The sequence below is a fragment of the Osmia bicornis genome, chromosome 7, assembly GCF_907164935.1.
Source record: "Osmia bicornis bicornis chromosome 7, iOsmBic2.1, whole genome shotgun sequence".
Lineage (NCBI taxonomy): Eukaryota > Metazoa > Arthropoda > Insecta > Hymenoptera > Megachilidae > Osmia > Osmia bicornis.
In genome coordinates, this window is record NC_060222.1 from 11,041,882 (window position 1) to 11,068,656 (window position 26,775).

Here is a 26,775-nt window from a genome sequence, read left to right on the forward strand (position 1 = left end):
GTTGTAAATGTTGTCATCAAATGTCTGTTAACACAGAGGACAATATAATTTTAACACTACCCTTATCTCAGGTGGAAGGAAAATGAATAACATTCCAGGATATTATTAACACCTATTCGGAATGGAACACAGTGGATGATGCTGTATGTACTCATTCTGGACAGAAGGGTATACTTTCAAAAAGTGATATTACGACAGCTGAAAATGTTTTCATAATACAATTACCGCTATTTCACAATAAAAATGGTAAAATTGTGGACATTAAAAGACCTAACATCGCAGCCGCGCATACAGAAAGCATACACGTTGCCCAAAATACATATAGGGCAACAAGCGCTGTATTGTATATTGATAGTAATAGTAAAGGCAAGAAACATTACACATGCTATATAAAGCATTCAAAAAAGACGTTCGTATACATTGATGATGACACAATTCAATATAAGAAACAGTGGCCAAGAGGTGCAAAAGATGTATACACGATGTTCTTTGAAAGAAGTAACGTAGGAAACCATCCAATGGCTACAAAAATACATGACACTCAATGCACCAGAGATTAATTCTAACTACATTTCACACTTATAAAGTAATTTAAAAAATAAATATTAACCCATAAAAAGTACATTACATGTACAAAAAAGGTAACGCCAAGTATTATAGTTTAGGCATTATGAGCGGAGCACCTCTTTGCACTAATACACAATGCATTTCAGTGTGGCCCTGAAAACGTCGTGATATCCCACAAAATGTACATTACATGTAAAAAATAGGTAACGCCAAGTAGATTAGGCACTATATGGTACATATTTTGTGAATTTTCTAAAAAAGTAATGGATATCATGCAAAACCAGCCAAGTATTGAGTTATATATATTTTTCAAAATATTTATACTTGGCGTTTGGCTGCCTCGTTGCGATTCAACAAAATTTGTTGTACGTTATTCAAAACCTGTGAATACATTATCGACTTTATTGGAGCGAAGCTCCTCTATTAAACGACTGATAGGCATTTTTTGTGACTTTTTAACTCAAAAACTGGATTATCAATTTTGACCATTCTTTGCAAGCTGATCACAGTGGTCACTATGAGTGTTTATATAGAATAAAATCAGAAATCGGTGGTGTCCTTGAGGAATGGTCACAGAAACCGATACCCATGTTAAGGGGGTAGGCACAGGTAATGCAGACAGGTGACATTACCGGCAAAAATGGGCCTAAAAAGGGGTTTACGGGAATACACTTTTCGTCCTTATATGAGAAGATTTGGGGCTGGGTGATGGTTCGTTCGTAAGAGGAAGGTCCAATGCAGGGTGCTCTGGTCATGGTTCAACAAATTTTGTTGAATCGCAACAAGGCAGCCAAACGCCAAGTATTAATATTTTGAAAAATATATATAACTCAATACTTGGCTGGTTTTGCATGATATCCATTACTTTTTTAGAAAATTCACAAAATATGTACCATATAGTGCCTAATCTACTTGGCGTTACCTATTTTTTACATGTAATGTACTTTTTGTGGGATATGAGAAGATCTTGAGCTGAATAAGGGCTCATTCGAAGGGGGCTCAACAAATCGTTTTAGTCACAAAACTCATATAGTTACCTAAAATATACTTGGATTCAGTGGTCGTATTTTCTCGACTTTTCCTCTACTTTGGACATTCATATTATTAGATATCAACACAATCTCGTTAAACCATCGGTTGAACCCCCTGCATTGGACCTTCCTCTTTCGAATGAGCGCTCACCCAGCCATAAGTGTTCTCATATAAGGACAAATAACCGATTCCCGTAAACCCATTAATAGGCCCATTTTTGCCGGTAATGTCACCTCGTTTCATTACCCGTGTCTACCCCCTTAATTGTAATAAGATGTGGGAGTAATATTAGATGAGGTCAATAATTAATTAATTATTAATTAATTACTAATAATAATAATTCCTAATAAGGAATGTGAAAGCACAAAACACACGTGGAACTTGACTGTTTGTCTTCTATGATTCCATTAAACCACATTCCGTGCAACAGAGGGTCAAGTTGTCTGTGACTGATTGTTGCTCCGAATGATGTCGATATATTCGACTGTTTCTTGCCCCGAATGGCACAACAAGCCAAACATATAGTTAAATGAAAATCGAGTTGACCGTTTCTTGTTCGGAGCTCTTCAATTCATAAGTAGGTTTGGTTGCCCTCGTGCAATTCATACGGATCAGGGATCAAATTTCACTGGAACAAGTACGCGTGAATTCACTAACATCCCCAAGCATTCCTGGCCAAAAATAATCTGACTTAAGTCTTTTAAAGAGTTTACGAGCACCTTGATGTCCACCTATAACTGATTCATGATACTCCCATATAATGAATGAATGAACAAAGGACAAAGTTTCTGGAAGGATTTCCTATATATATAGTTACTGATCGTTAAATAAATTATTGTTAGCAACGCTTATGTGAACTATTTTAAATTTATTTGCTCCAATTGCTAATTTTGCATTTTGATCATCATAAATTCTTGTTATATTAAACGATCCTGTCCAATTATAATCGAATTTTGAAGTTGGGGCATTTTTAAGACCAAAAGGCATTTTATTAAATTCATAATGCCCATAAGGAGTTGAAAAAGCGGTTTTTTGCTTAGATTTGGGATCCATGGGGATCTGATGAAAGCCAGATGCCAGATAAAGAATACTGAAATACTTAGCTGCTCCAAGTTGATCTAATATATCAGTGATGTTGGGAAGCGGATAAGCGTCACTAATTGTTTTTTCATTTAACTTACGATAATCTATGACCATACGCCAACGTGGTTTACCTGAAGGACCAGGTTTTTTGGAACCACCCAAACCGGTGAATTATAAGGAGAGGCAGATGATTGAATTACATGATTTTCTAACATTGAAGTGATTTGTTTTTGTATTTCTTCCTTATGAATTGGAAGGAAACGATATTGTTTTGCGTCCTATGTGGCCAATGTCGCCGCAGTTGAAACACCGCACAGGCTTCCTAAACGGCTCGCCAGCCGCCAGGGCCGTCGCGTCGGTTGGCTTGGGCATCCAGCCGATCTCCCTGCTTCTAACTGTATCATATAATTTCTTAGCTATTCGTAACTCATCTTTCGTTCATGTTGGGTCTTAAAGAGGAAATTCACCGACTGTATCTGACAAGGAGTAGGCAAGCACTTCGGGTCTCAGATTTAGTTGAAACTTCGTACACTTATAGATCTCGTTCTCCTGTTTACGAATATATACCATTATACGCGTAGATTCTCAATAGTTTTTTAGATATTTGTATTTGAAGTTTCATTATACCGAGAAATATAGTTTTAGTGAAATGTTTTGACAAGAAACGAACTGGTGAAGTGGCAACGTACCTGACACATACTAAAAAGGCTCGGGTTCGAATCCCCTCGTGGCATGTAATTTTTTTTTTTCGATTTATTTACTGCAATTAATTGGATTTCAAATATATATGCAATGATACTATTCATGACAAACAAGAAATAAAAATTGTATGAAAAAGTAATATAATAAATAATTAAATCAAAGCATACCTCGTTGACTGCGCCTGAAAACAAAAAAAGCATAAGATAAAAATGCCATGCGATACATACGGAATAGAATGGGTTAAGAATAACAATAAGACGTAGTACTCACAATTATTATTAATTACAACAGTGATACTTATCGTAAAAGCAAACAAAACATAAATGAGAAAAACATCTTGCACATCTCATAAGTGTAGTTTCATTGCATGCACATTTGCTTTTCTGTATTTCTATTGGAAAACAGACCTGATTGATATTTTCAAAAATTTCCCTTGCTGTCGTCAGTCCAGATGCGAACCATGCATATTTTAGCATGGGCACAAAAATTGGTGCACTTAATTGGTGGTGAATAAAGGAGTGTATCTTCAATGCATCTTTCCTACTTGAAATTTCTGTCATTTTCTAACAGACAAGTGCAGTTTTTAATTTTTTTCAAAAAATTCTTTATTTGGTTATAAAAATACACGTCACACGGTTGAACTAGCGGTGTGGGTTTGGGTGGAATAATTTTAATTGTAGCTGTACAGTTTCCTTCATCAGACACAAAAAACTCGTCATAAATTTCTAAATTAGTTTGTCCTCCCTATGAGTCAACTAACAACAAAAATTGTTCTTCCTTTATATACGGTTGTAATACTGATTTTAAAAATGATTTATATAATTCTTTTGTAAGGATTCCTGATTTTGAGCTTGTTACTATTATATTTTTATGGGAGTACTTCCGTTTTCATACTAATAGCTTCCGCTTGGTCTGCTGCATGCAAAAAAGTGATTCCGGAAGTGCAGAAACTTCTGGTTCTCGAGATAGCTGTTTTATTAGTTCTGTCGCTGTTTAGTGCACAAACAGTCATGAAAATGTGCCAGTTCTAATGGAAACACCCTTATATACGGGAGGGGGGGGGGGGGGGGGGCAATTCGGCCGATGATTACTAGCGAGATGAACAGCAGCAGTCGCTAGAAACCATCCAAATCATTCCAAACCAACCAACCAACCTACCAAACCAAACCAACCAAGAACCTAAACTAACCAGAACAGAATCAACGAAATAAGCAAGGAAAGGCGATATAATTTTTTGAATTGCATATAAATCACCGGTTTATTTATATTTCAACAATTTTATAAGCTCGTCAAACAAATCACGACCATCGCGCTGCGCGACGAGCCGTCAATGAGCCTAAGGCTAGCATTGTATTAAGAGTCCTAGAAGCGAGTATAAAGATTTTGAAACGAGTAGAAGCGAGTGGTGATTGTAATAGCGAGTTTGGCAAAGCGAGTTGTGAGAGTTGAGTATGAGGCGTTTTCAGTAAGCCCTTCGACTATTAATTCTTGTATTGTCCGAGTATTGGCAACGGCCACCCCTTCTGTTTCGACCCCCGTGTCCTTTTGTAAAGCTACGCGTAACGTAAAGAACCCCTTGCGGACCCATCCCAGCCCTGCACCTTCCCGTCCCCCACTATTTCCTCCTCGCGTACTCCCCCGCGAAACTGTGCGGACGTAAGTGCCCGAGACCCCTCCATTGTGAACGCCCCATACCCCTTTCCCTTTTCGATTTTGGTTGCCACGATAAGTGGCTGGCGCCGAACATATTTGTATATCGCGACACCCCCACTTTATAGAGTGAATCCGCGAAAGGGTCACAACTTATTAACAGTTTTGAGTCAAATTTTTGGTAAATGACATAAAATATGTCTAACAAGTGAAGGATATTGAACGCGTTGCACTTTATACGTGAATATTTTGACACCCTGTAGTTCAATATGATTTATGTTGGTACAACTTAAGTACCATAATATAGGCAAAAACGTCCCAAAATTTCATTAAAATATTTCCAATAGAACCGAAGTTATAGATTTTTGATCGCCGAAAGCGGTTTTGTCCCACTGTGCGACGTGGCTTTCATCACCTACCTGAACCTGGCACCCGACTTAGAAAAAATCAATTTTTTCCAATTGCATTGTATTCTCCTTCGTTTGTACCCGTTTGTACCACTTTTCTTTTCGTTTGTACCCTAAGGGGTGAAAAGATATGAGGGGGTGAAAATAGCCTAGCACCCAACTTTAACATTTTTCAAATCTTTTTACGGGTGCTGTTTCTTAATCGTTTGTACCCGTTTGTACCACCTTCACTTTCGTTTGTACCTCAAGGGGTTCGTTTGTACCGCTTTTTGGAAAAACCCCCAAGAGGTAACTTCGCAATTTTTGAAGATTTTTCAAATCTTTTTACGGGTGCTGTTTCCTAATCGTTTGTACCCGTTTATACCACCTTCACTTTCGTTTGTACCCCAAGGAATTCGTTTGTACCGACTTTTGAAAAAACCCGCAAGGGGTAACTTCGCCATTTTTTAAGATATTTGAAATCTGAAAGCGGGTGCTGTTTCTTAATCGTTTGTACCCGTTTGTACCACCTTCACTTTCGTTTGTACCTCAAGGGGTTCGTTTGTACCGCTTTTTGAAAAAACCCCCAAGAGGTAACTTCGCCATTTTTTAAGATATTCGAAATCTAAAATCGGGTGCTGTTGCCTAATCGTTTGTACCCGTTTGTACCACCTTCACTTTCGTTTGTACCCCAAGTGGTTCGTTTGTACCGCTTTTTGAAAAAAGCACCAAGGGGCAACTGCGCCATTTTTGTATATTTTTTATATTAATGACATAAAGACTATAAATATTGCGTAACTAGTATTACTAACTTCAAATCTACGATCTACTGTATTTCATTGTCTATGCGTTGATCGGAAACTCTATAGTGGCTCGTTAAAAGAACTCTTTGTGATGATTGAGATCTCTTATGTGCTGAATAACAGAAAACAACGCAAAACTGTTTCCACCCCCATAACATCAACGATGGCGGATAAAAGAAAATACGTGTTGAATATTTTTATCAAACCTATATTTCCCCAAAGTATCATCAAAATAGGCGTGTTACACTTCGCTACGTTGCATTGTATGTGCTGTTGAGTCGCGAAAATAATTCTTTGTTGGAAACAGTAATGTTTTTCTCGGTAATTATTTAGATTATGGACGGCGGAATCAAATTTGATGATAAGTGAACAAGTCTTCTCAGATATACAGGGTGTTACCTGTAACGTTACTCACGATTTTTAACCCACTTGCAGCCATCTGATTAAAAAAATTTTACACCAAGAGTTGCAGGGTATGAAGTGCACAATAGATATCAGTAACAAAAACTTTGAAAATAGTTTGCTTTTATGGCGAAGTCGGGGTCACCTTGAGTTTTATAAATGGAACCATATATTTTTCTTGTTTACTATATTTAGAGGACATCGAGACGAATTCAAAACACATATTACATAATATTTTTACTAACGTATTACTTGATTTACAGAAGTGTAAATGTGAAATATTTAGATCTTTAGCTGCAAGCAGGTGAGAAATCGTGAGTAATGTTACAGGTAACACCCTGTATAGTGATCGATATTATCGACAACCTTGATCATTCATTATCGACAATCTTGAACAGGTAGTCATTAGAAAATATTTAAAGGTACTTAATATTTAGAACAAATATACGCGTTAATGCTTAAACAATTAGAAAACAGCACCCACAAGGAGATTTGAAAAATCTTAAAAAATGGCGCAGTTGCCCCTTGGTACTTTTTTCAAAAGTCGGTACAAACGAACCCCTTCAGGTACAAACGAAAGTGAAGGCGGTACAAACGGGTACAAACGATTAGGAAACAGCCCCCGTAGAAAGATTTGAAAAATCTGAAAAAATGGCGAAGTTACCACTTGGGGGTTTTTTGAAAAAGCGGTACAAACGAACCCCTTGGGGTACAAACGAAAGTAAAGGTGGTACGAATGGGTACAAACGATTAGGAAACAGCATCCGCTTTCAGATTTCGAATATCTTAAAAAATGACGAAGTTACCCCTTGCAGGTTTTTTCAAAAGACGGTACAAACGAACCCCTTGGGGTACAAACGAAAGTGAAGGTGGTACAAACGGGTACAAACGATTAGGAAACAGCACCCGTAAAAAGATTTGAAAAATCTTCAAAAATGGCGAAGTTACCCCTTGCGAGTTTTTTCAAAAGTCGGTACAAACGAACCCCTTGGGGTACAAATGAAACTGAAGGTGGTACAAACGGGTACAAACGATTAAGAAACAGCACCCGTGAAAAGATTTGAAAAATGTTAAAGTGGGGTGCTAGGCTATTTTCACCCCCTTATATCTTTTCACGCCTTAGGGTACAAACGAAAAGAAAAGTGGTACAAACGGGTACAAACGAAGGTGAATACAATGCAATTGGAAAAAATTGATTTTTTCAAAGTCGAGTGCCAGGTTCAGGTAGGTGCTTTCATCAGTAGACGTTGATGGCCGTCCCTGGCACTCTTTGTCTTCAACGATTTCTCTGCCATTTTGGAAAGCTTTGTACCACTTATAAACATTTTCTTTTGACATAGCCTGATCGCCGAAGGCTTTCTGCAACATTTCCAACGTTTCCGAGGCAGAATTTTTGTCGGAACGTCTACTATTAAATATTTAAAAAACGTGCCGTCTAAAACTTTCATTAATCAGTGTTTATAAAACGTGCCCGATATGGGCTAACCGAAATTTCGTTCTGAGAAAAAGATAACGTTAAAGCACTTGGGAATAAGGGGCGTTGTCCTGACTCAATAAAACAGTCGTCAACGGACCACGGTCGCGATCGGTTGAACAATTTTTCATTTCTTTACCACGCAGTCGGAGTTTAGTAGTGTTTTGCCGTTTATTAGTTTCTACCATGAAATCGAGTGCTTTTCCGGAATTACATCAGTTTTCTACCCAAAAACACCAACGCGCCCAAGGCCTTGCCGGTCCCTGAACACAAACCCAAGGTCCTGCCGCCCACAACCAACAAAACATCACGCCCGAGGCCTTGCTGGTCACTGATTACAAACTCAAGGTCTCGCTGGCAACAATCACAAGAAACGCCCGGGGCCTTGTCGGGTCCACTGATTACAAACCCTAGGTCCCGCTGGCAAGCAACAAACGTCTCCCTGCGCAGGGGTTCCAACGGAACCCTAGTTCCATCTCATCATACACGGACGTCTCCTCGCGCGGAAGTCTCCAACGATGTCCTTGCGACTGGATAACTTTCCAACGGTGTCCTTGCGACTGGATGACCTCTCCGTGCAGAAGTCTCCTACGTGGGCTGCTTCCCGAAACACCACAACACGCGATTAACAAATCGCTAGAGAACGTCGAACGTTCGTATACACTATATCATCCATATCACACTTACACACTTACATACACAAATCAAACTTCAGGGTTTTTTACGCCTTCGGGCTTTTCCCTTGCATTCACAAATAAACTCTTATTTTACCACTTTACTAATCTCGATTGATTATTTTACAAACCCGCGTCGACAGATCCTAAACATCCTTTCGAAACGTTCGATAATTACGGTCCTTTCCCAAATCATCACCCTTATCGCTCTCAAGTGTTTAGTAAACTAAAGATCTAAAATCAAAGGGGGAAAAGAATTTAAAAGAGCTAACATCGAGAGGACGAACAATCTTGTTTGAACCTTGGACGAAGCAAGATATAACTTCTAACTTTCTAAAGATTTTATTCAACGAAAAGATTGGAACTGTTCATGTTGAAGAGTTCCGATCGTACAATTTTGATTCCGCAAACAAAATTTAATGCAAACTCTTTGCTCAACAAAAGTATTCATTATGAATTGTCATAATGGCGATTGCGCCGAATGCACTTTTATTGATGTGGATAAACAAGCGTATCTCAAAAACAACTGAAGACAATGACATGAAATTTGAAAGAGAGGACGGTCATAGCTGCCAATCTACAGAAAAGTAATTAGGATAAAGCTGTGAAGTTTAAATTGAACAGTCACCCTATTTTTTAGACACAGTAGTACAGAATTGCCTCGAAATAAGCAAGTGGCTCGGGACCGAACAGTTGCTTATTTCGAAGCAGGTATGCTATTCGGCTTGACTTTGTTCTCGAAACGGGACGATAGAGAACGCGAGAAACGAGTGAGAGATCCGAGGTAGCGGCAAATCATAAAGTGATCGGCCAAACAGCGATGTTATTTTTTGAACAAGGATAGAATATAGTATGCCCTCTCATTCTCGTACTATGCTTTATTTCGAAGTGTCGAGGTACTCAAAGGATCGATTTATTTAAGTTTTGTACAGTTTATTTATTTGTCTCCCTTTTTACAAAGTTTGCACAATGGAATCGGACAGAGATTCGATGTCCGACTGACAAGGGAACATCGGGGACTGATACACTCCGATTTTAATGAAACTTTGCATAAATATTTATTAGACCTGTTTATGAAGATAACGGTAATTCGTTGGTGCCCGTTTTTCACTTTGAGGGAGATATCAACCCTTTTATCCGAACCGCCCTTTCTATATACGTGCTTATAAATCGTAAACAACAAAATATATATTTTTTTTTAATTGTCCTTTTTGCAAAATTGAATTCCCCCTCCCCCTCCGTTTTGAAAAACTTTACTTTTTTTCAATCAATAAAAGCGCCTATTTATTATGAATTCAACAATGTATTATAGTGTATAGTTGTTTTAATTATTCCGATGGAATTTTTGATTTAATTTGTTTGATTTGTGTGTATTGACCGCTAACTCGACTTATAGTAGGTACTTGCGACGTTGATAGAACCTGTATACGTTTTACAAGATATTTGCATTTATATAAAATCGCAATAATAAGCCATTTATTGTAGGCGTATGATATTTTTTAAAAAGATAAACATGTTATTCCCAAAATACGTTCAAAAATTCGGATTTTACTCTTTCGATGTTTCGTGATGCTTTTGAAAGAGGATCCAAGTCCATGATATTGATATTCGAAAATGGGCATTAGAAACAAAAGAAAACATTGATTTGCCAACATTTAAAGCAGAAAAGTGGTAGATATTTAAATTTAAAAAACTGCATGGAATAGTTTCGCGTAAAATAACAAAATTTGTATCTTACCGGGAACGTGAAAATTCTCTAGAAATACATACAGTTATCGATAATTTTATTCAAGTTGTGAAACTGAATATTAATAGTTATAGTGTAGAAAATGTATTTAATTCGGACGAAAGTGGTTTTAATTTAGAACTTCATTTTGGTCGAACGCTAGCTGCCAAGGGATCAAAAACCATTGAAGCTGTCGTACAGTCCATATCATCAATCACTCATAGTTATACCATACAACCTACTGTATCTGCAAATGGAAAATTGCTTTCACCGCTTTACATAATTTTAAAGGAATCAAGCGGACAGTTCGGACCAAGAGTAAAAGAAAGTTTATTCAATGCTCCAAATGTTCATGTTTCTGTTTCAAAATCTGGCAAATTAACTTCAGAGCACTTTAAAACTTGGTTTACTGAAATATTTTTAACAAACGTGGGATCCCGAAGCGTTCTCCTACTAAATTCATGGAGTGGACACTGTCCAAATGTTTTGCAAGACCTTGTTCCTGAAGGAAAAGAAGTACTTTTTCTGACGATACCGAAAAAGACGACAGGAAGACTACAGCCTCTTGATGTTCTTGCTTTTCGAATATGAAAAATTTTATAAAAACTTTTTCTGATCAGGTCATTTTATTGAATCATGACGTTATTTTACATCAACCAAATAATATCATAAAACTCCAATCTCTTGTACATATCAGTTGTCTTCACCTAGATTCCAAAATTTGTTTAAGCATTCGTGGTACAAAAGTGGATATATAGAAGAACGTCCGGCACGCTATGAAAATCCAGTCGATTATTGTTTTACAAAAGAGGTTGACAAAATTCATCGGTGCGATATATGCGGAGAATTAGCTATACTTCCTTGTGCTTGGTGTAAAAAATATTTATGTTTCAAACACTTTTTTGAAGAATTTCACTACTGTAAAAGCTATGTCGAATAATATTGGTTGTTATATACATGTACAATAATATTATATTATAATAAAAATTAAAGTCAGAATAAGCGAAATATGTATAGAAGCGGATTTAACGAACACAGTATGGAATGAGAGTGTTACTGTATCAAAAACTCTTTACATTTTCAGCTTATTTTTATATGTAGATTAACCGTCTTTTCAATTGTACTACATCATCGGAAATACTCTTTATATTGTAGAAAGTCTACAAAATAAATGTACTTCATCATATGAAGATGAAATTAATCTTGCAATTATGAAAATGACATGTAAAACGAATGGAAAAATGGTTCTTATCAAAGATCTTATCAACGATGCAAGTATAAGTTGAGTTAGTGGTCAGTACAGACAAATCAAAAAACTTAAATCAAAAATTCCATCGAAATAATTAAAACAACTATACACTATAATACATTGTTGAATTCATGATAAATAGGCGCTTTTATTGATTGAAAAAAAGTAAAGTTTTTCAAAACGGAGGGGGAGGGGGAATTCAATTTTGTAGAAAGGATGATTTAAAAAAAAAATTTTACACGCAGCTTTATAGACCTCAAGAAACGGTATAACTTTTATTTCAACTATTTTATGATATCTTTTGTTGTTTACGATTTATAAGCACGTATATAGAAAGGGCGGTTCGGATAAAAGGGTTGATATCTCCCTCAAAGTGAAAAACGGGCACCAACGAATTACAGTTATTTTCATAAACAGGTCCGATAAATATTTATGCAAAGTTTTATCAAAATCGGAGTGTATCAGTCACCGATGTTCCCTTGTGAGTTCTAAAATTAGAGTTAACCAGCTGTGTTTTTCTTGTTCCCTTCTTATATTGAGGTTTTGGAGGAAAAACTAAGGGTGGGGGTTTCTGGAATTTGGGGTGATGGTCCAGCCGTGAGGAAAGGAAATGGAAATCAAGATTAAATTAGCGAGGGTCTGACGCAGGAAACATACATAACGGAAAGGTAAAAAGTTCCTTGTAGGGAAGATCGGTTATCAGGGTGGGACGAGAGAATGGAAAAGGGCCCGGATCCATAAATAAGAAAAAGGAAAATGGCAAGGATAGACGGAGTGGACAGATTGGGATCGCAGTGTCGATAAGGCTGGGTCGACAGAAGCAAATATACCAGACTGAGAAAGCATTATATATATTCCATCCTTCTTTTACTAACCGCTGTCACTGCTCAGTCAAGCGTAAAATTTATTACCCTAAACATCGGCTTCGCGCTTTCATGGACCTGTCACTCATTTCTCGTACCTCTCACTTTGCAGGCGACTTCAAACAAAGAAGAGGGGATAGCGAGTTGCTTATTTCGAAGTAGAGACCAATTGCTTATTTCGAGGCAATCCTATCAGCAAATCGGTCAAGTTTATTGTTGCGACAAGTTATTGTGCGACATTAAAAAAGGAACAGGCCTTTTTTGGAATGAGCCCTTTATATAATTTTGGGGGAAATAAATACAGTATTGTCTCGAAATAATAATATAGTTGCTTACAATACTGTACGTAGATTTATATGGTAGAAATACATAGAAAAGAGTAAGGAATATAAATGATAATCCATTCCAAATCTGCTTGACCGATTTACAACAGAAGCAGGTATGCTATTCGGCTTGGCAAGGGGAATAGCGGTTGGCGGAGCAAGCTAAAAATCAGCTGAAAAGTGAAAATCTTGCCCAGCTCTGATTTATAACAATCCGAGTTTATAAGAAACGATAATTTATAACAGACATTGTAACCGTAACAATGATAAAAAAAACGTGGGCAACGCGGGACGGCGGACAAGAGCGAAGCTCAAGTTATAATGCGTAAATTTACAGTTTAATTAGAATTGATCTAGTAATTTCATGGTACAATATTGAAACTAAAAATAAAATGGTCAATATTAGAGAAATGATTTTTATTACTATAAATAAAACGGCGAGATCGTCTTTTGTCGCGAACGTTCTCGTACGCACGATCAACGCGAAATTTCGCTGGAGAGCCGCTACAATACTAATAATTATTTTGAAAACATGTGAATGGGAGACAAATAGCGGTGAGGGGCCCGAGGAATGGAGTCGATGGTACGCGCCATCGTGGTAGGCGCCGAACGCGCAAAGGAGAGCTCCAATATAAAAAATGAAAGAAGGGAGAGAATGAGAGAAGGGAATATGTAATATTGCATTACATATTATAAAATACCATGATATTACTGCATCGCAAACTAATGACTTCATGCAAATCTATAATATAAAACGTAACTTACCTTTCTTGCCACTTTTTATTTTTTGATACACGCTTTGCAAATATGGTATAACTCCGATTTTTCTTATTCCCTTTCAAATGCGTTCTGCTTCTTGCATTTTCAATTTATTCTTTTCGTTCCATATTCACACAATTAGCACAATAATGTATAAAAATGAAATAGTTCAAAAGTTATAAATATGTATACACAACAAATGAAAACTCTATTGAAAACTCTATTGCTTTCTTGCGCGTGTTCACCGTTGTGCGGAAAAAAAAGAAAATCAGAGAGGGCATCAGAAATCCAAGATGGTAAGTACCTTCAAGACACACATACATTCGTGTCTTCCTTATTTTATCAAATAAGAAGTTTTTATTATTTACTGTGCATATTTTTAGGATAAAATGGAATGTTCACCATCCGAAAAACAAAATTACAAAGAAGGAGAAATGGGAGATAATAACGTAAGTACCTTCACGCTCACTATCTCTATCACTTTTATTCTTCTATGTATTGTGTGAATTGCGATTAGTTATATTCTTATTGTTAGATGAAAAGTCGCGATTTTTGGAAATTTTAATTACTTACCGATCTCGATGAAATTTTTACCATACACATAACTTATCTGAATTTACGAAAGACATATTTTAAATTTTCATTATACACTCACATAAAAAAGTTGAAAAATTATCATTCACAATTTTTTTTCACGATTTCGACAAATTGTTATTTTTTAAAACGATAGAAATACATATTTTAGTGAATTCAATCACTACACATTCGTGTCTTCCTTACTGTATGAAATAAGAAGTTAATTTACTATACGTATGTTTAGGAACAAATAAACAGAGGAGGAGGAGGAGAAAGCAGCAAGGAGAAAAGTATAGAACCAGTAGAGAAAAGAGAACAAGAATATAAAAAAAAGAAGTAAGTAAACACGTATAATTGCGATTTCTAAGCGTGGAATCAACACCCATATGAGTACTATAATAATTATGATTATGTTTCATTTTACAGATCGCATAATTAAAGAAGGAGATAAAACGATTGAAATACAGTCGAGGAGGGAGGGGAGGACAGGACTTTGGAGGAGGAAGGGGTGGGAAACGGAGATGGGGGGAGGGGGTGGGAAGAATGCTCCGATTATCATTTTTAAATAAAAAAGATAAAAAAAGAGTACTATGATTTGTTTATTGTTTTCTACCCATACCCTAATTAGAATATAAGAAAATAAATATTATCAGTACAATATATAGGTGTATTTAAAAAACAAAAACTAATAAAAAACATAAAGTAAAATAGGTAAAATAAAAGCATAATGAAAACAAATTTTTTTTTAAATTGGTTGTTTTTATGTATAAAAGAACATAGGTTACAAGTTACATTCCTTGCTTGCTTTACTAACCAAATTAGTAAACGTATTCACGAAGAAATGTAGGCATAAACAGAATTAATACTTTTACATGAAGCTAACGCTTGTCTTTTGACATGATAAAACGTTAGCAGACGTTCTCCTTATACGCCACCTTCTAACAACTAGCTGAACTGAATTTGTCACATGACTTGCTCTGTATTATCCACAAAATGGCGGAACTGGTCTGTGAGGGTGCTTTTACGGGCATCCGTTATTCGTCCTTATTTCGCAACAAATGAAGACAAAATAGATCTTAATTTACAGGTAAGGGTTATGGTTAGACCGCTCAACTCATGATTTCAATCACAGCACTCTTTTAGTGGCCTAAAAATGCTTCGATTCCGCGAATGCATTTTGTCGATTTGTTACCTCTACTTTGGACGCTTATATTACTAAATGTAACGACCCAGAGTGAGTACGTCACTGCACCGACTTGTAGGGAGAGCGGTTCCCTTAGAAGGCGACTCGTATTCTGTGTTATAGGGATTATAGGTTCGTGTGGTTTGCGGTTAAGGAGTGAAATCCAAACACTAATGTGCTAGAAACCGAATGAAAATATGTTTATTCAAAAATAAAAGGTAAGTGAATTGAAATATAATATAAAAGAAAATCGCTAGTATCACAATAAGTGCGGCTAGAAATTGGAATACAATAAGAAATTATAATTAGCTCGCCCTAGATTGGGAATACAATAAGAAATATGTAATTAGTAATAAATATATGTAAGTAGAAATTAATAATAAGTAATTAATTGTAATAATCGATAGCGCTAACGCGAATGCGGCGTGGTCTTCCTGTACAGTCAATACTCTGTTTGGTTTTCAACAATGATTATGGAAACTAAATTCCAGAGGTTTGTGCTAGACTACTAGAATCCAGTTAACCTTTCCTATGGGTCGCAATCGGTTTCTGGTTATACCAGAGCTGTGTTAATCGCAGGCCGTTCAAGGAGCTCCGCTCCTCGCTAGCTCTTTACGCTTAAATGTAGGCTTAGCGTAACACCTGTGTAACACGTTGCGAACCGCGGATAGGAGGTCCACTGATCTGCGGTACTGCACGCCACCAGTGGAAGAGTAGGAAATAGCTGTAACTCGCGCTCTATCGCTGCCTAAACAGTTCAGCGCAAGCTTTTCTCTACTGTTCAGAGTATTGTCTGCTTCAGACCAAGGCCTGAGAAGATCTGCTTCGAAACTGTGCGGAACGCCTCTATTTATACTCAGATCTTGCTGAGTCGGCACTTTTTTTCCGCATAGAGTTCTTGGGGTAGCTGGGTTCTTCCCATCACGTGGTAGTCCAGCATCCCCACTCTAGAATTCTACCCCACCGTATGCTTACTGGGGTTGCGCTGGCGCGTGCGCGGTCAGACGTCGATAATTTATCGATAACTGTTTTACCGTCTGACTTATCGACCAAACTTTTACCGACGAATTTAATAGACTTGGTTATCGACGAAAATGATTCGCGCTCTATGCCCCCAAACACCCTCTAACCTTCAACAGGATGGCCTCGGTAATACTTACGTTTACCGAATTTCGACTCGTTTATTTCAACTGAAAAAATTGACCATAAAAACACGATATTTTTACGAGTAATACTTACCAGTTTTACCTGGTTCTCCAATCTTCTCTTTCTTGATAATCATTGCCTCATATACCACTTCTCGACAAAATGATGCTCAATCTGTTACTGTTGGCACACTTATCTCACATTGCTTTCCTATGACAAACAATGGGACGTTATGTACCCAGAGATTAACAAACCCAAGAATTTGCCATAGTTTCAGATGTAATTTGGCGAAGAATGTTTTGGTCCGAATACTAATCAAATTACGACAATATTTCATCTTTTGTTTGCGTACACTACCTTTTCCAAGCCATTTCCAGATATAGCCATCGATGCTGTCAAAAACTAATCTAACCTAACTAACCTTTTTTTTCGAGGGGGAAATCTTCCAAAGATGGCCCCAGTCCCCCTGGGGAGGGGCTGGGGGGAGTGCCGGATTTTTACCGGCTAAACCCCCCACGGTGACCTGCACTAGGCGTTAAGGAGAACGCCGGGACCTCTGTCGAACCTTTGACCCTCCCCCTGTGTGCCAACTCCGCCGACCACGGGCACCACACCCGACGCCGGCCACTCCTCGGGCCGCGTGCAATGGCAAACGGGGCCCCAGCCCCGGCCACCTACGGCCCAGCGGCTCCACCAAGGAGCCGCCGATCCGCGATGGGGGAGAAGAGCAAGACCCTCCCCTCGTCCTATCCCCCTGGGAGAGGCCGAGGCCGAGGCCTCCCCCCACTACATCTACCTTGGGAGGAAGCCGAAGCTCCTCTCCCTCGTCCTGTTGGGGGCGGTGGCAGAATTATCAAGGCCCACCGCCCCGTCCTCCTCCTTCAAGGCGATGACCTTCTCACAGAAGAGATCCACTCCCAACTCACACTTTAGGGCGTGACGGGCCCGCGCAAACTCTGGACAGTGCTCCAGTGTGTGTTGCGCGGTGTCCCGCCCCGCTCCGCAGTGGTGGCAAAAGGCTGTCGCCTCGCGACCAATCCGGCACAGGTAGTCACCGAAGCAACCGTACCCGGTGAGTACCTGCGTGGTCCTGTAGGTGACCCGTCCAAAGCCGCAGTCCCGCCATTGCTGAATGAGTGGTAGAACCGCCCCGACCGCTCGCTGGCCGGCGGTGCTGCTCTCGATAATATCACGCCGCCACCGGTCCAGGGCATCTTGCCGGACCTGGTGTCTCCACTCCTTCTCGACCGGCGGGTTCGGCGGATCCTCCCCCGCTTCGCGGAGGCCGCGCAAGTGCCAAAATATAGTGGCGCAGGCCTCCGCTTCGTACCTGAAGGGGACAAGATCCGCCAGACACATCGTCGCCGCATGGAGGACCGTGCAGCGGTCGGACCGATCGATCTCACAAGCGCACCGCTGCCTCACATGACCTTTTTCAAAGCAGCGGTAGCACTGCAGCGGCCGCGCCGGCAGCGCCTCGACCCTGGCGGACGACCATCCGACTAGGATCCTCCCGGAGGCAACAATTTCGCCAAGCGCCGTCAAGGGGCACTTTGCCCACACAGTCCTCAGCCTGGCCGGGGAGATCCTAATTTCCCCGACCTTAATCTTGGCTGGGGAGCACCCCCCTACGGCGGCCAAAGCCGCCGCAACTTCCGCCGGGGACACCGAATCATCGAGTCCGGAGACCCTCAACTCGCCCATTTTGACAGGGCGAGAGACCTGGACTTCAGTGCCCCCAAAGACTTCTTGAAGGCGGCCGGCCAAAGCCGCTGCTCTCTCTGTTCGGCTTTCGCCGGGAATCTCCAATACCAGGCCGCCGCACAGTGGTCCGGATTGACGTAAGGTGTGACATTGCCTCATAATTTTTAATTCGTAAAAAGTATGGATGCGAAATTTAAGCTGGACAATGTAGTAATGTCAGATTAAGGATTAGTTAAGAAAAAATACATCAATGTTATCGCTATTATTATTATTATTATTATCGCCATTATTGTTACAATTATTATTAGTACCTATTATCAATATTATTATATTTCCTGTCATTTAATTATTAATTCTAAGGCTTCTGGATCTAATTCTTTACTTTTTTTAGTACTTGATTTAATTATAATAGTGGTCATGTATGGATCCGAATTCAAAAGAAGGCGATATAATATATCTTTGTTTGTTTCTATTCTGGAACATTTTTGAGTGTTTCTTGTTCTAATTTGTTTAAAATCTTTGTGACGTGCTTCAAGAGCCTCCTCAGAAAGTTGTCCTATTGGTACTAACGCATGCTGAATTATATCTGCTCCATGCATTAACAATTTATGAACGGAACGTGGCATATAGTACCAGCTATACTTTTCCACATAGTATTTTGCGTTTCTTGCGTATATTGTCGAAATTTTTCTATATCTATTTTATGCAGTGATGAAATTACCTACAATAAAATATCGATTTTCTAAATTAATATTGTATTAATTTATTACAAGTCAATAATATGATTATTATAAAATATTTTGCAGTATTCTGCGTATAATATTAAAAATTTGCAAGTTTTTTAGAAAATCAATACCTGTAATATAATATGGAATTTTTTAATTAATTTTTCATCAATTCCAGTTATTTGTGATGATAATTGTACATTAGAAAAAAAATCGACGAGCCGTATTACCACCGTTGGATGAACCTCATCCTTGCTTCACATGATCGATGTACAAACCCATCTTTTCTTTAAATTCATTTTGAATTTGTTCTTTTTTTTCCTTCCGTTGTTTTTTTTGATCGTCGGTATTCGCACTCCATTTTTTAAATGATAAATTGTATGATATGTGGAGTAAGCATTCTAGGCATCGAATCCATGCATGTAAAGTTCAATTTCCAAAATTAAAGTTGAAGCTATTACAGATTCTACAATTCATCAGTTCCAAGTTGTTCATATGGATTGGAGTTGCTTGATAAATATAACACCTCATTGAAGAGGCTGTGTTTGTTATTGCATTGCAGACTTTATTGTCGACCATAGTCAATGCCATAGTATGTTCTATTGTAACGTTGTTTACATTAAACGGTGTCAAATTGTCTATTTCGATGCGGATGCTATTAATTTCTTTTTCAATCATTTCTTCATTTTCTTTGATATATTCAAATCGGATTGATCGACAAAACCACAGAGAAGATGGTGTGGAATTTTCCCATATTACATCACGATTTAATTTTGTTTGCAGTCTTAGAGGTACCAAGCTCGAAACGAAAATAGCATCGTCATCTATGCATTGACATTGCTTATACCTCGGTAGGGCTGCTGCTACATCGCACCCCCTCTTACATATTAATTCTAATTCTGCATTTTCAATTATTTTATTTAAACTTTTTAATATGCGAGAAACTGTATGATTTAATAAACTTTGTAATTTTATTCTGGCGTATGTTTCGGAAACTTCTATTTCATTTGTTGGCGGATAATGATGGGAATGTCGCGTAGCAAATTCATGCCCCGATAGCTAGCGATTTTGGTGATGGAGAGGTTGGCAAGCCTGAACGAATGAAGAGGGAGGAACGTTGGGGTTTTCCCGCTAAAGCGAAAGGCTTTTACGTATTAACTTTTTCTTTGCATTAAAACTATGTTTTATTACGTCTTACATTTTTCATGAGCATAATGCGACTTACATTTTTTATTTTAATTATTTGTAAAGAGTTCGGTATATGTTTTGTTCTACATTAATTTTTTTCTCTTATTACATATAATAAATGATATTACATATAATAAAGTGTTTGATAAAATTCTTCAATCCCACAACAGATAACAGTTATCTTTTTCTTGAAGCAACTTATAATAGGATGGCGACTGATTATTGTTACATTTTGTAGCTTCGTTCCGAATTGTGATGTATTGAAATTTGGATAAAGGGTCTAGCCCAGGCATGGGCAGCTAGAAGTTGTCGGCGAGATCAAAGCGGAGCGTGAACCGAACCGAGCGGCGGAGAAATATCCCCACTCCGTAGTATCTCGAGGTTACGCAGTCGAAGCATGCATGTGTGACGTTCTCTGGCGAACGCCACACATTCGTATCACCTCACCGCCGTAGCTCAATTTCCCCTACAATGCTGCCCCACCATCTCGAAAGAGCGAATCAGTAGAGTGACGCACGCTCCCAAACAGTGTCGCTGTCAGACGCGCTCTTTGAGCCGGATTCGTGCCCATGCCTGGTCTAGCCGTATAAGAATAGTGAATCGGCCCCAGCAACAATTTCGGTTTATATTTATACCACATAATGCTTTTTGCTTAAACAACAATTGTGTGCAATTTCAACCCCCTACCCCCTCTGATAAGGGAGATATGAGGGTAAAACCCCAAAACTTTACTATTTTTTTTCTCGGAAACTATTTAAGATATTTGAACACATTAAAGTGCAAATAGTAGGTATTCATTAGCTGTATTTCATATTTTTTTTTTCAAAATTTTTGTCCGATGATTAAGGGTTGAAAATTAGTAAATAAGTTTTTGAAAGTGATTTTTACAAACAATCCCTTGAGTGACACCCACCGAAGAACTTAAGAATAATCCGTCACTATTTAACTATTATCGGTAAAAGTTTCAAAAGTGTCGGATTGGTACATCATAGTTAAAAAAAAATAAAACCAATGCAACGCCCTTTCATAAGGCAAAGCCAGGCTGAACGTTAGAGGCGCTCAACCTAACCGACCTATAGGGGAATACGTTGCGTCGCGCCGCGCCGACCCGCCACGTTTCTCATACCAGAAACAGCTCTCAGAAAAGTATGAACTCTTCTTTCCCTAAACTGTGTGTTAGTTAATAGTTATTTATTTAAATAATATATTAACAATTAAAATTTTTTAATTAAATTTTTTGATCTTAACTTTTAGCGTCCGTGTTTTCACGGCGTTCCTCCTTTTAAATATGTGAGAGCCCTAAATCACAGATTTATATCATGTCTTGCACAATGGCACTATGTTAGATGCCATTAGTTGCCCGTTTTAATCCGGGCCGGGGGCTTAGCCTCCGGGGGCGGTAGTCCACCGCAACCCGGCGCGTCCCCAGGTGGCGGCTAGGGGAACGGCCAGTAGATATGCTGGTTAGTTGCGAAATAAGCGCCTAGCCCAGGTGACAAATAAGCAACCGCGGACCAAATGGACTAGGGGAAGGAACCCCGAACAATAAACCGAACATGGAGGAGGTTTCGAATAGAAAAATGTCTACGGTACAGGGGAGGGATACCCCAGTACTGGCGCTCAGGGGTGAGCAAGCGGGCCCCGGGGCGTCGTTATCCGACGACCTCAGCACTATGGTGGTGGCTGACCTGGTCACCATGGTGTCCACTGCTACATGCAGCGATAACGTTGAAGCTCTAGCTCCAGACGATATCTGGGGTAAGCTGAAGGAAGTCGACGCAGTAGAATGCGCTCAACTGACACGGATGCGTCAGGTCCTTGATAGCATGAAAGTTGCGACGGAGAAGCAACGCAACGTTTCAAACGCTATCAAGGAGGGCATTCCACGCTTGGGCGAACTGGTCGACATTATGACCTTCAGCAGAGTAACACGCTGTAAAGCGATTAGGGCGTTACAATTAGCGCCTATGTCTCCGGCCACACCTCCCCGCACTCCGGCAGCGATTTGTCCTCCTCAAAAGAGGGGCAGGGCAGCGCTCTCCAGCCCGGAGGATCAGGAGGAGGAGAAGAGAAGGAAGACGGTGGTCCAGCATGCGGAAACCTGGACCACTGTTACAAAGAAGCGGGCAGAGAAGAAGAACTCCTCCGACAGCCTTAGTGCACCCCAAAAGGGGAAAAATGCCAACACCCCGCCCAACATAAAAAAGGGCGGGAATAAGAATAAAGAGCCGGCAAAGAATCCGTATGAAAACAAGAAGCCTGATGGGACTCAGGCGAAGAAGAAGAAGAAGAAGAAGAAGAAGAAGAAGAGGAAACCTCGCCAGCGCTCGAACTGGAGCGCTGTGGTTGTCAAGCCCGCGGAGGGCAAGACTTATGCGGAAGTCCTCGGGGCAATACGTCAGAAAGTGCGCCCCGAGGATACCGAGATGGTTATCCGCACGGCTCGCAAAACGAAGGAGGGCGCCGTCCTCCTTGAGTTGGACCGCTGCGGTAACCAGATTGCCCTCCAGCGAGCGATTCAAGAGGCCGTGGGGCAGTCCGGCGAGGCCAGGACCCTCACCAGCCGTGTTCGGCTAGAAGTATTGGACATGGACTGTCTCACCACTTCCGCGGAAGTGGAGGATGCGGTGCGGCGCGAACTCGGCGACGACATGTGCGGTCAGTTCAAGGTCGCCGTTTTCGCCCCGAACGCGCGTGAGCTTCGAATGGCGGCCCGAAAGCTCCTGGAAAAAGGGAAGCTGTGCGTCGGTTGGATCCGTTGCCGTCTACGGCAGCGGACGGACGTGCAGCGCTGTTTCCGGTGTCTTGGATTCGGCCACCGGAAGCAGGAGTGCAAGAGGCCGGACCGCAGCGGCCTCTGTTGGAAGTGCGACCAACAGGGGCACAAGGCGACCGCCTGTACCACCAAACCGTGCTGCTTCCTCTGCTCCGATGGAGCAGGCGGACAAGGCGAAGGGTCGGAAAGGACCTTCTTCGTCCTCCAGGGCAACCTAAACAGGAGTAGGGTCGTTGATGACCTGCTGACGCAGTTCGTTCACGAGCGCCGTGCTAGCGTAGCGATCGTCAGCGTACCCTACCGAACGAGAGCTAACTGGCACGTAGACAGCTCCGGCTCCGCGGCGATTTGGGTCATCGACCCCCTTGTAAGGATCGCTAATCGTGGAGCTGGATGCTGCTACGCGTGGGTGACGACGGAGCAAGCCACATTCGTGAGCTGTTACCTCTCCCCCAACGACAATAGCCAGAGATTCAGGGACAAGCTCGAGGCCCTTGAGGACGATCTGCGAGATATCCCCGGCGCACTTGTTGTCGCCGGAGACTTTAACGCGCGGGCCATAGAGTGGGACATGCCGCAACCCAACACCAGAGGTAAACTGGTGTTGGAGATGGCTGTCCGACTCGGCCTTGTCGTCCTCAACGTCGGTGCAACACCAACGTACCGGCAACCGGGCTTCGGGTATTCGATCCCTGATATCACGCTGGTGTCGGAGGACCTGGTCCGCAAAGCCGTTGGTTGGAGGGTGATGGAAGACTTCACCGGTAGTGATCATCAGTACATCACCTTCCAGCTCATCGACGCGACGCGAAAGCAGCCAGCTGTTAGCGCGCGTCGACCATCTGGCTGGAACGCAGCCAAGATGGACGGTGAAAAATTCGTCGCAACCTTGCTCGATGGCGCTCGGCACATTCCACCAGTGCCCGAGGACGCCAATGATGTCGGCGCGGTGGACGCTCTAGTGGACACTACCATGGGGATCATCCACCGCGCATGCGATGCGTCCATGCCTCGCAAGAGGCCTTGGAAAGGCAGGACGCAGGCGTACTGGTGGAATGACCAGATAGCCGAGCTCCGGAGGCGTTGCCATCAATTGCGCAGGTTGGCGCAACGCGCCGCCGGCCGACCTGAGGCGGCGGAAAAGGCTCTGGCTTACAAAGCCGCCAAGAAGGCCTTGGGAAAAGCCATCCGGACGAGCAAGGAATGCAGCTGGAAGCAGCTCTGCGACGAAGTGGACCAGGATCCTTGGGGGAGGGGCTATAAGCTCGTGATGGGCAAGCTCCGCCCACCCACCCAGGTCATGGACGAGAGGAAGGCGCGATACGTCGTGGATGCCCTTTTTCCGACACATCCGGTCACAGTCGAGCCCCGTCTGACCGATGAGGAGAAGGACATCCCGCCGTTCCGCGCCGAGGAGCTCGTGCTTGCGGAACGCAGCATGAAGTCCGGTAAGGCCCCGGGCCCCGATGACATACCGGCAGAGGCGATTAAGGCAGCTGCTCGCAACTGTCCTGGCCTCTTGCTCGGTATGTACAACGGGTGCCTGAGAGCAGTAGTCTTCCCAGCTCGGTGGAAGCTGGCACGCCTTGCCTTGATTCCCAAGGGCAAAGGCGACTCCGATTCCCCATCATTTTATCGCCCCCTGTGTGTGTTAGACACAGCGGGGAAGATGATGGAGCGCTTGCTTAAAACAAGAAACACCGTGAAAACACGGACGTTAAAAGTTAAGACCAGGAAACTTAATTAAAAAGATTAAATTGTTAATATATTATTTAAATAAATAACTGTTAACTAACACACAGTTTAGGGAAAGAAGAGTTCATACTTTTCTGAGAGCTGTTTCTGGTATGAGAAACGTGGCGGTTCGGCGCGGCGCGGCGCAACGTATTCCCCTATAGGTCGGTTAGGTTGAGCGCCTCTAACGTTCAGCCTGGCTTTGCCTTATGAAAGGGCATTGCATTGGTTTTATTTTTTTTTAACTATGATGTACCAATCTGACACTCTTGAAACTTTTACAGATAATAGTTAAATAGCAAAGGATTATTCTTAAGTTTTTCGGTGGGTGTCACTCAAGGGATTGTTTATAAAAATCACTTTCAAAAATTTATTTATTAATTTTCAACCCTTAATCATCGGATAAAAATTTTTAACAAAAAAATGACATATAGCTAATGAATACCTACTATTTGCACTTTAATGTGTTCAAATATCTTAAATAGTTTCCGAGAAAAAAAATAGTAAAGTTTTGGGGTTTTACCCTCATATCTCCCTTATCAGAGGGGGTAGGGGGTTGAAATTGCACACAATTGTTGTTTAAGCAAAAAGCATTATGTGGTATAAATATCAACCGAAATTGTTGCTGGGGCCGATTCACTATTCTTATACGGCTAGACCCTTTGCCATAATAAAAATACTTAATGCTTTCTCTGCTGTAAACATTTCTGTTTTTTGATATTCTTATTACTATTTAATTCACAATTTTGTAAACGAAGTGCAAGTGCTCTTCGATGCATGCCGCGTTTCCAGAACTTCATTTTAGTTGCATTCAATAATTCGTCCAACGAAAACTTATCAGCTAGCGATCGAGCTTTTCATATTTTTTCCCGTCTGCTACATTCAGAAAGTGCCTTTTTTCCTTTGTAAACGGATACAGTGGATAAGTTTGACTGTACTGCAGTACTTGTCGAAGGGATTTCATGTGACATTGTACTTGGATAAATAAAATCTTTTTGTAACCAATCATTGTTAGATTTGAGAAATTTACTTTCTGTGTATTCAGAATAACGCCACTTTTCCTTTAATTTAAAAGCAAACTTCCTCAAACTAATTTTTTATCCGACTTCGAAAAGAAGGAGGATACTCAATTCGATGTGTATATTTTTTTTTTTTTATGTATGTTCACCGATTACGCCGAAACGGATGGACCAATCGGAACGAAACCTTTTGCATCTGGTAGAGTATGTCTCCCGGTTGGTCCCGTTAAAAAAACATCTTGCATTTTTCACTCCTAACGGCTTTTTTTTCTAAATGTATGTTCGCCGATTATTCCGAGACGGATGAACTAATTGATACGAAACCTTTTGCGTCTTCGAAAGTATGTGCCCTGATTGGTCCCGTTAAAAGAAATTTTATATTTTGTCATTCCGAACGCTTTTTATTGCAGAAAAACGTACTATTTCATGTACGTGCGCCGTACGTTCGCCGATTACTCCGAGACGGATGGACCAATCGGAACGATGCTTTTTGCATCAAGTAGAGTATATCCCCGATTAGTCCCGCAAAAAAATTTTTGTATTTTTTCATTCCTAACGACTTTTATCGCAAAATACGTAATACCTCATTTATATCTTCCGGTGTTTATGCTGCTGGGAATGTACCAATAGCGATGAAACCTTTCATATTTAGTAGGAGGTATATCCGCGATAATCCCAGTTGCAAAAATTTATGGCATTTGTTAATAACTACTGTTATAGCAAAAAATCTATTCCTTCATGTTACTCTGCAAGGAATGTATCGTTCGCGGCGAAAGCTTTCATATTTAGTAGGATATACAGGGTGTCAAGCGACTACCTTGACAGCCGAAGGGGGATGATTGCTATGGTGGTTCTAAACAACTTTTTCCTTTGCCAAAATGTTGGTTAAGGCTTGGTTTTCGAGTTAATAACAAAAAACACCGACCAATGCGAGTGCATATAACACGCAGTCCCAGGGACTGCACTGACTGGTACGAAAACCGGGCCTGACGTAGGTCGCGAACGAACGGTTTGGCACCCCGTTGGCCGAG

The 26,775-nt window shown here is 40.7% G+C and overlaps 1 protein-coding gene across 1 annotated transcript; it reads left to right on the forward strand.

Moving 5' to 3' along the window:
- Positions 1 to 21,771: 21,771 nt before the first annotated feature.
- LOC114881259 lies at positions 21,772 to 24,738 on the forward strand. Its single transcript, XM_029197991.2, has one exon. It carries the CDS (start codon positions 21,772 to 21,774, stop codon positions 24,736 to 24,738), a length of 2,967 nt encoding a protein of 988 aa, XP_029053824.2.
- Positions 24,739 to 26,775: the final 2,037 nt, after the last annotated feature.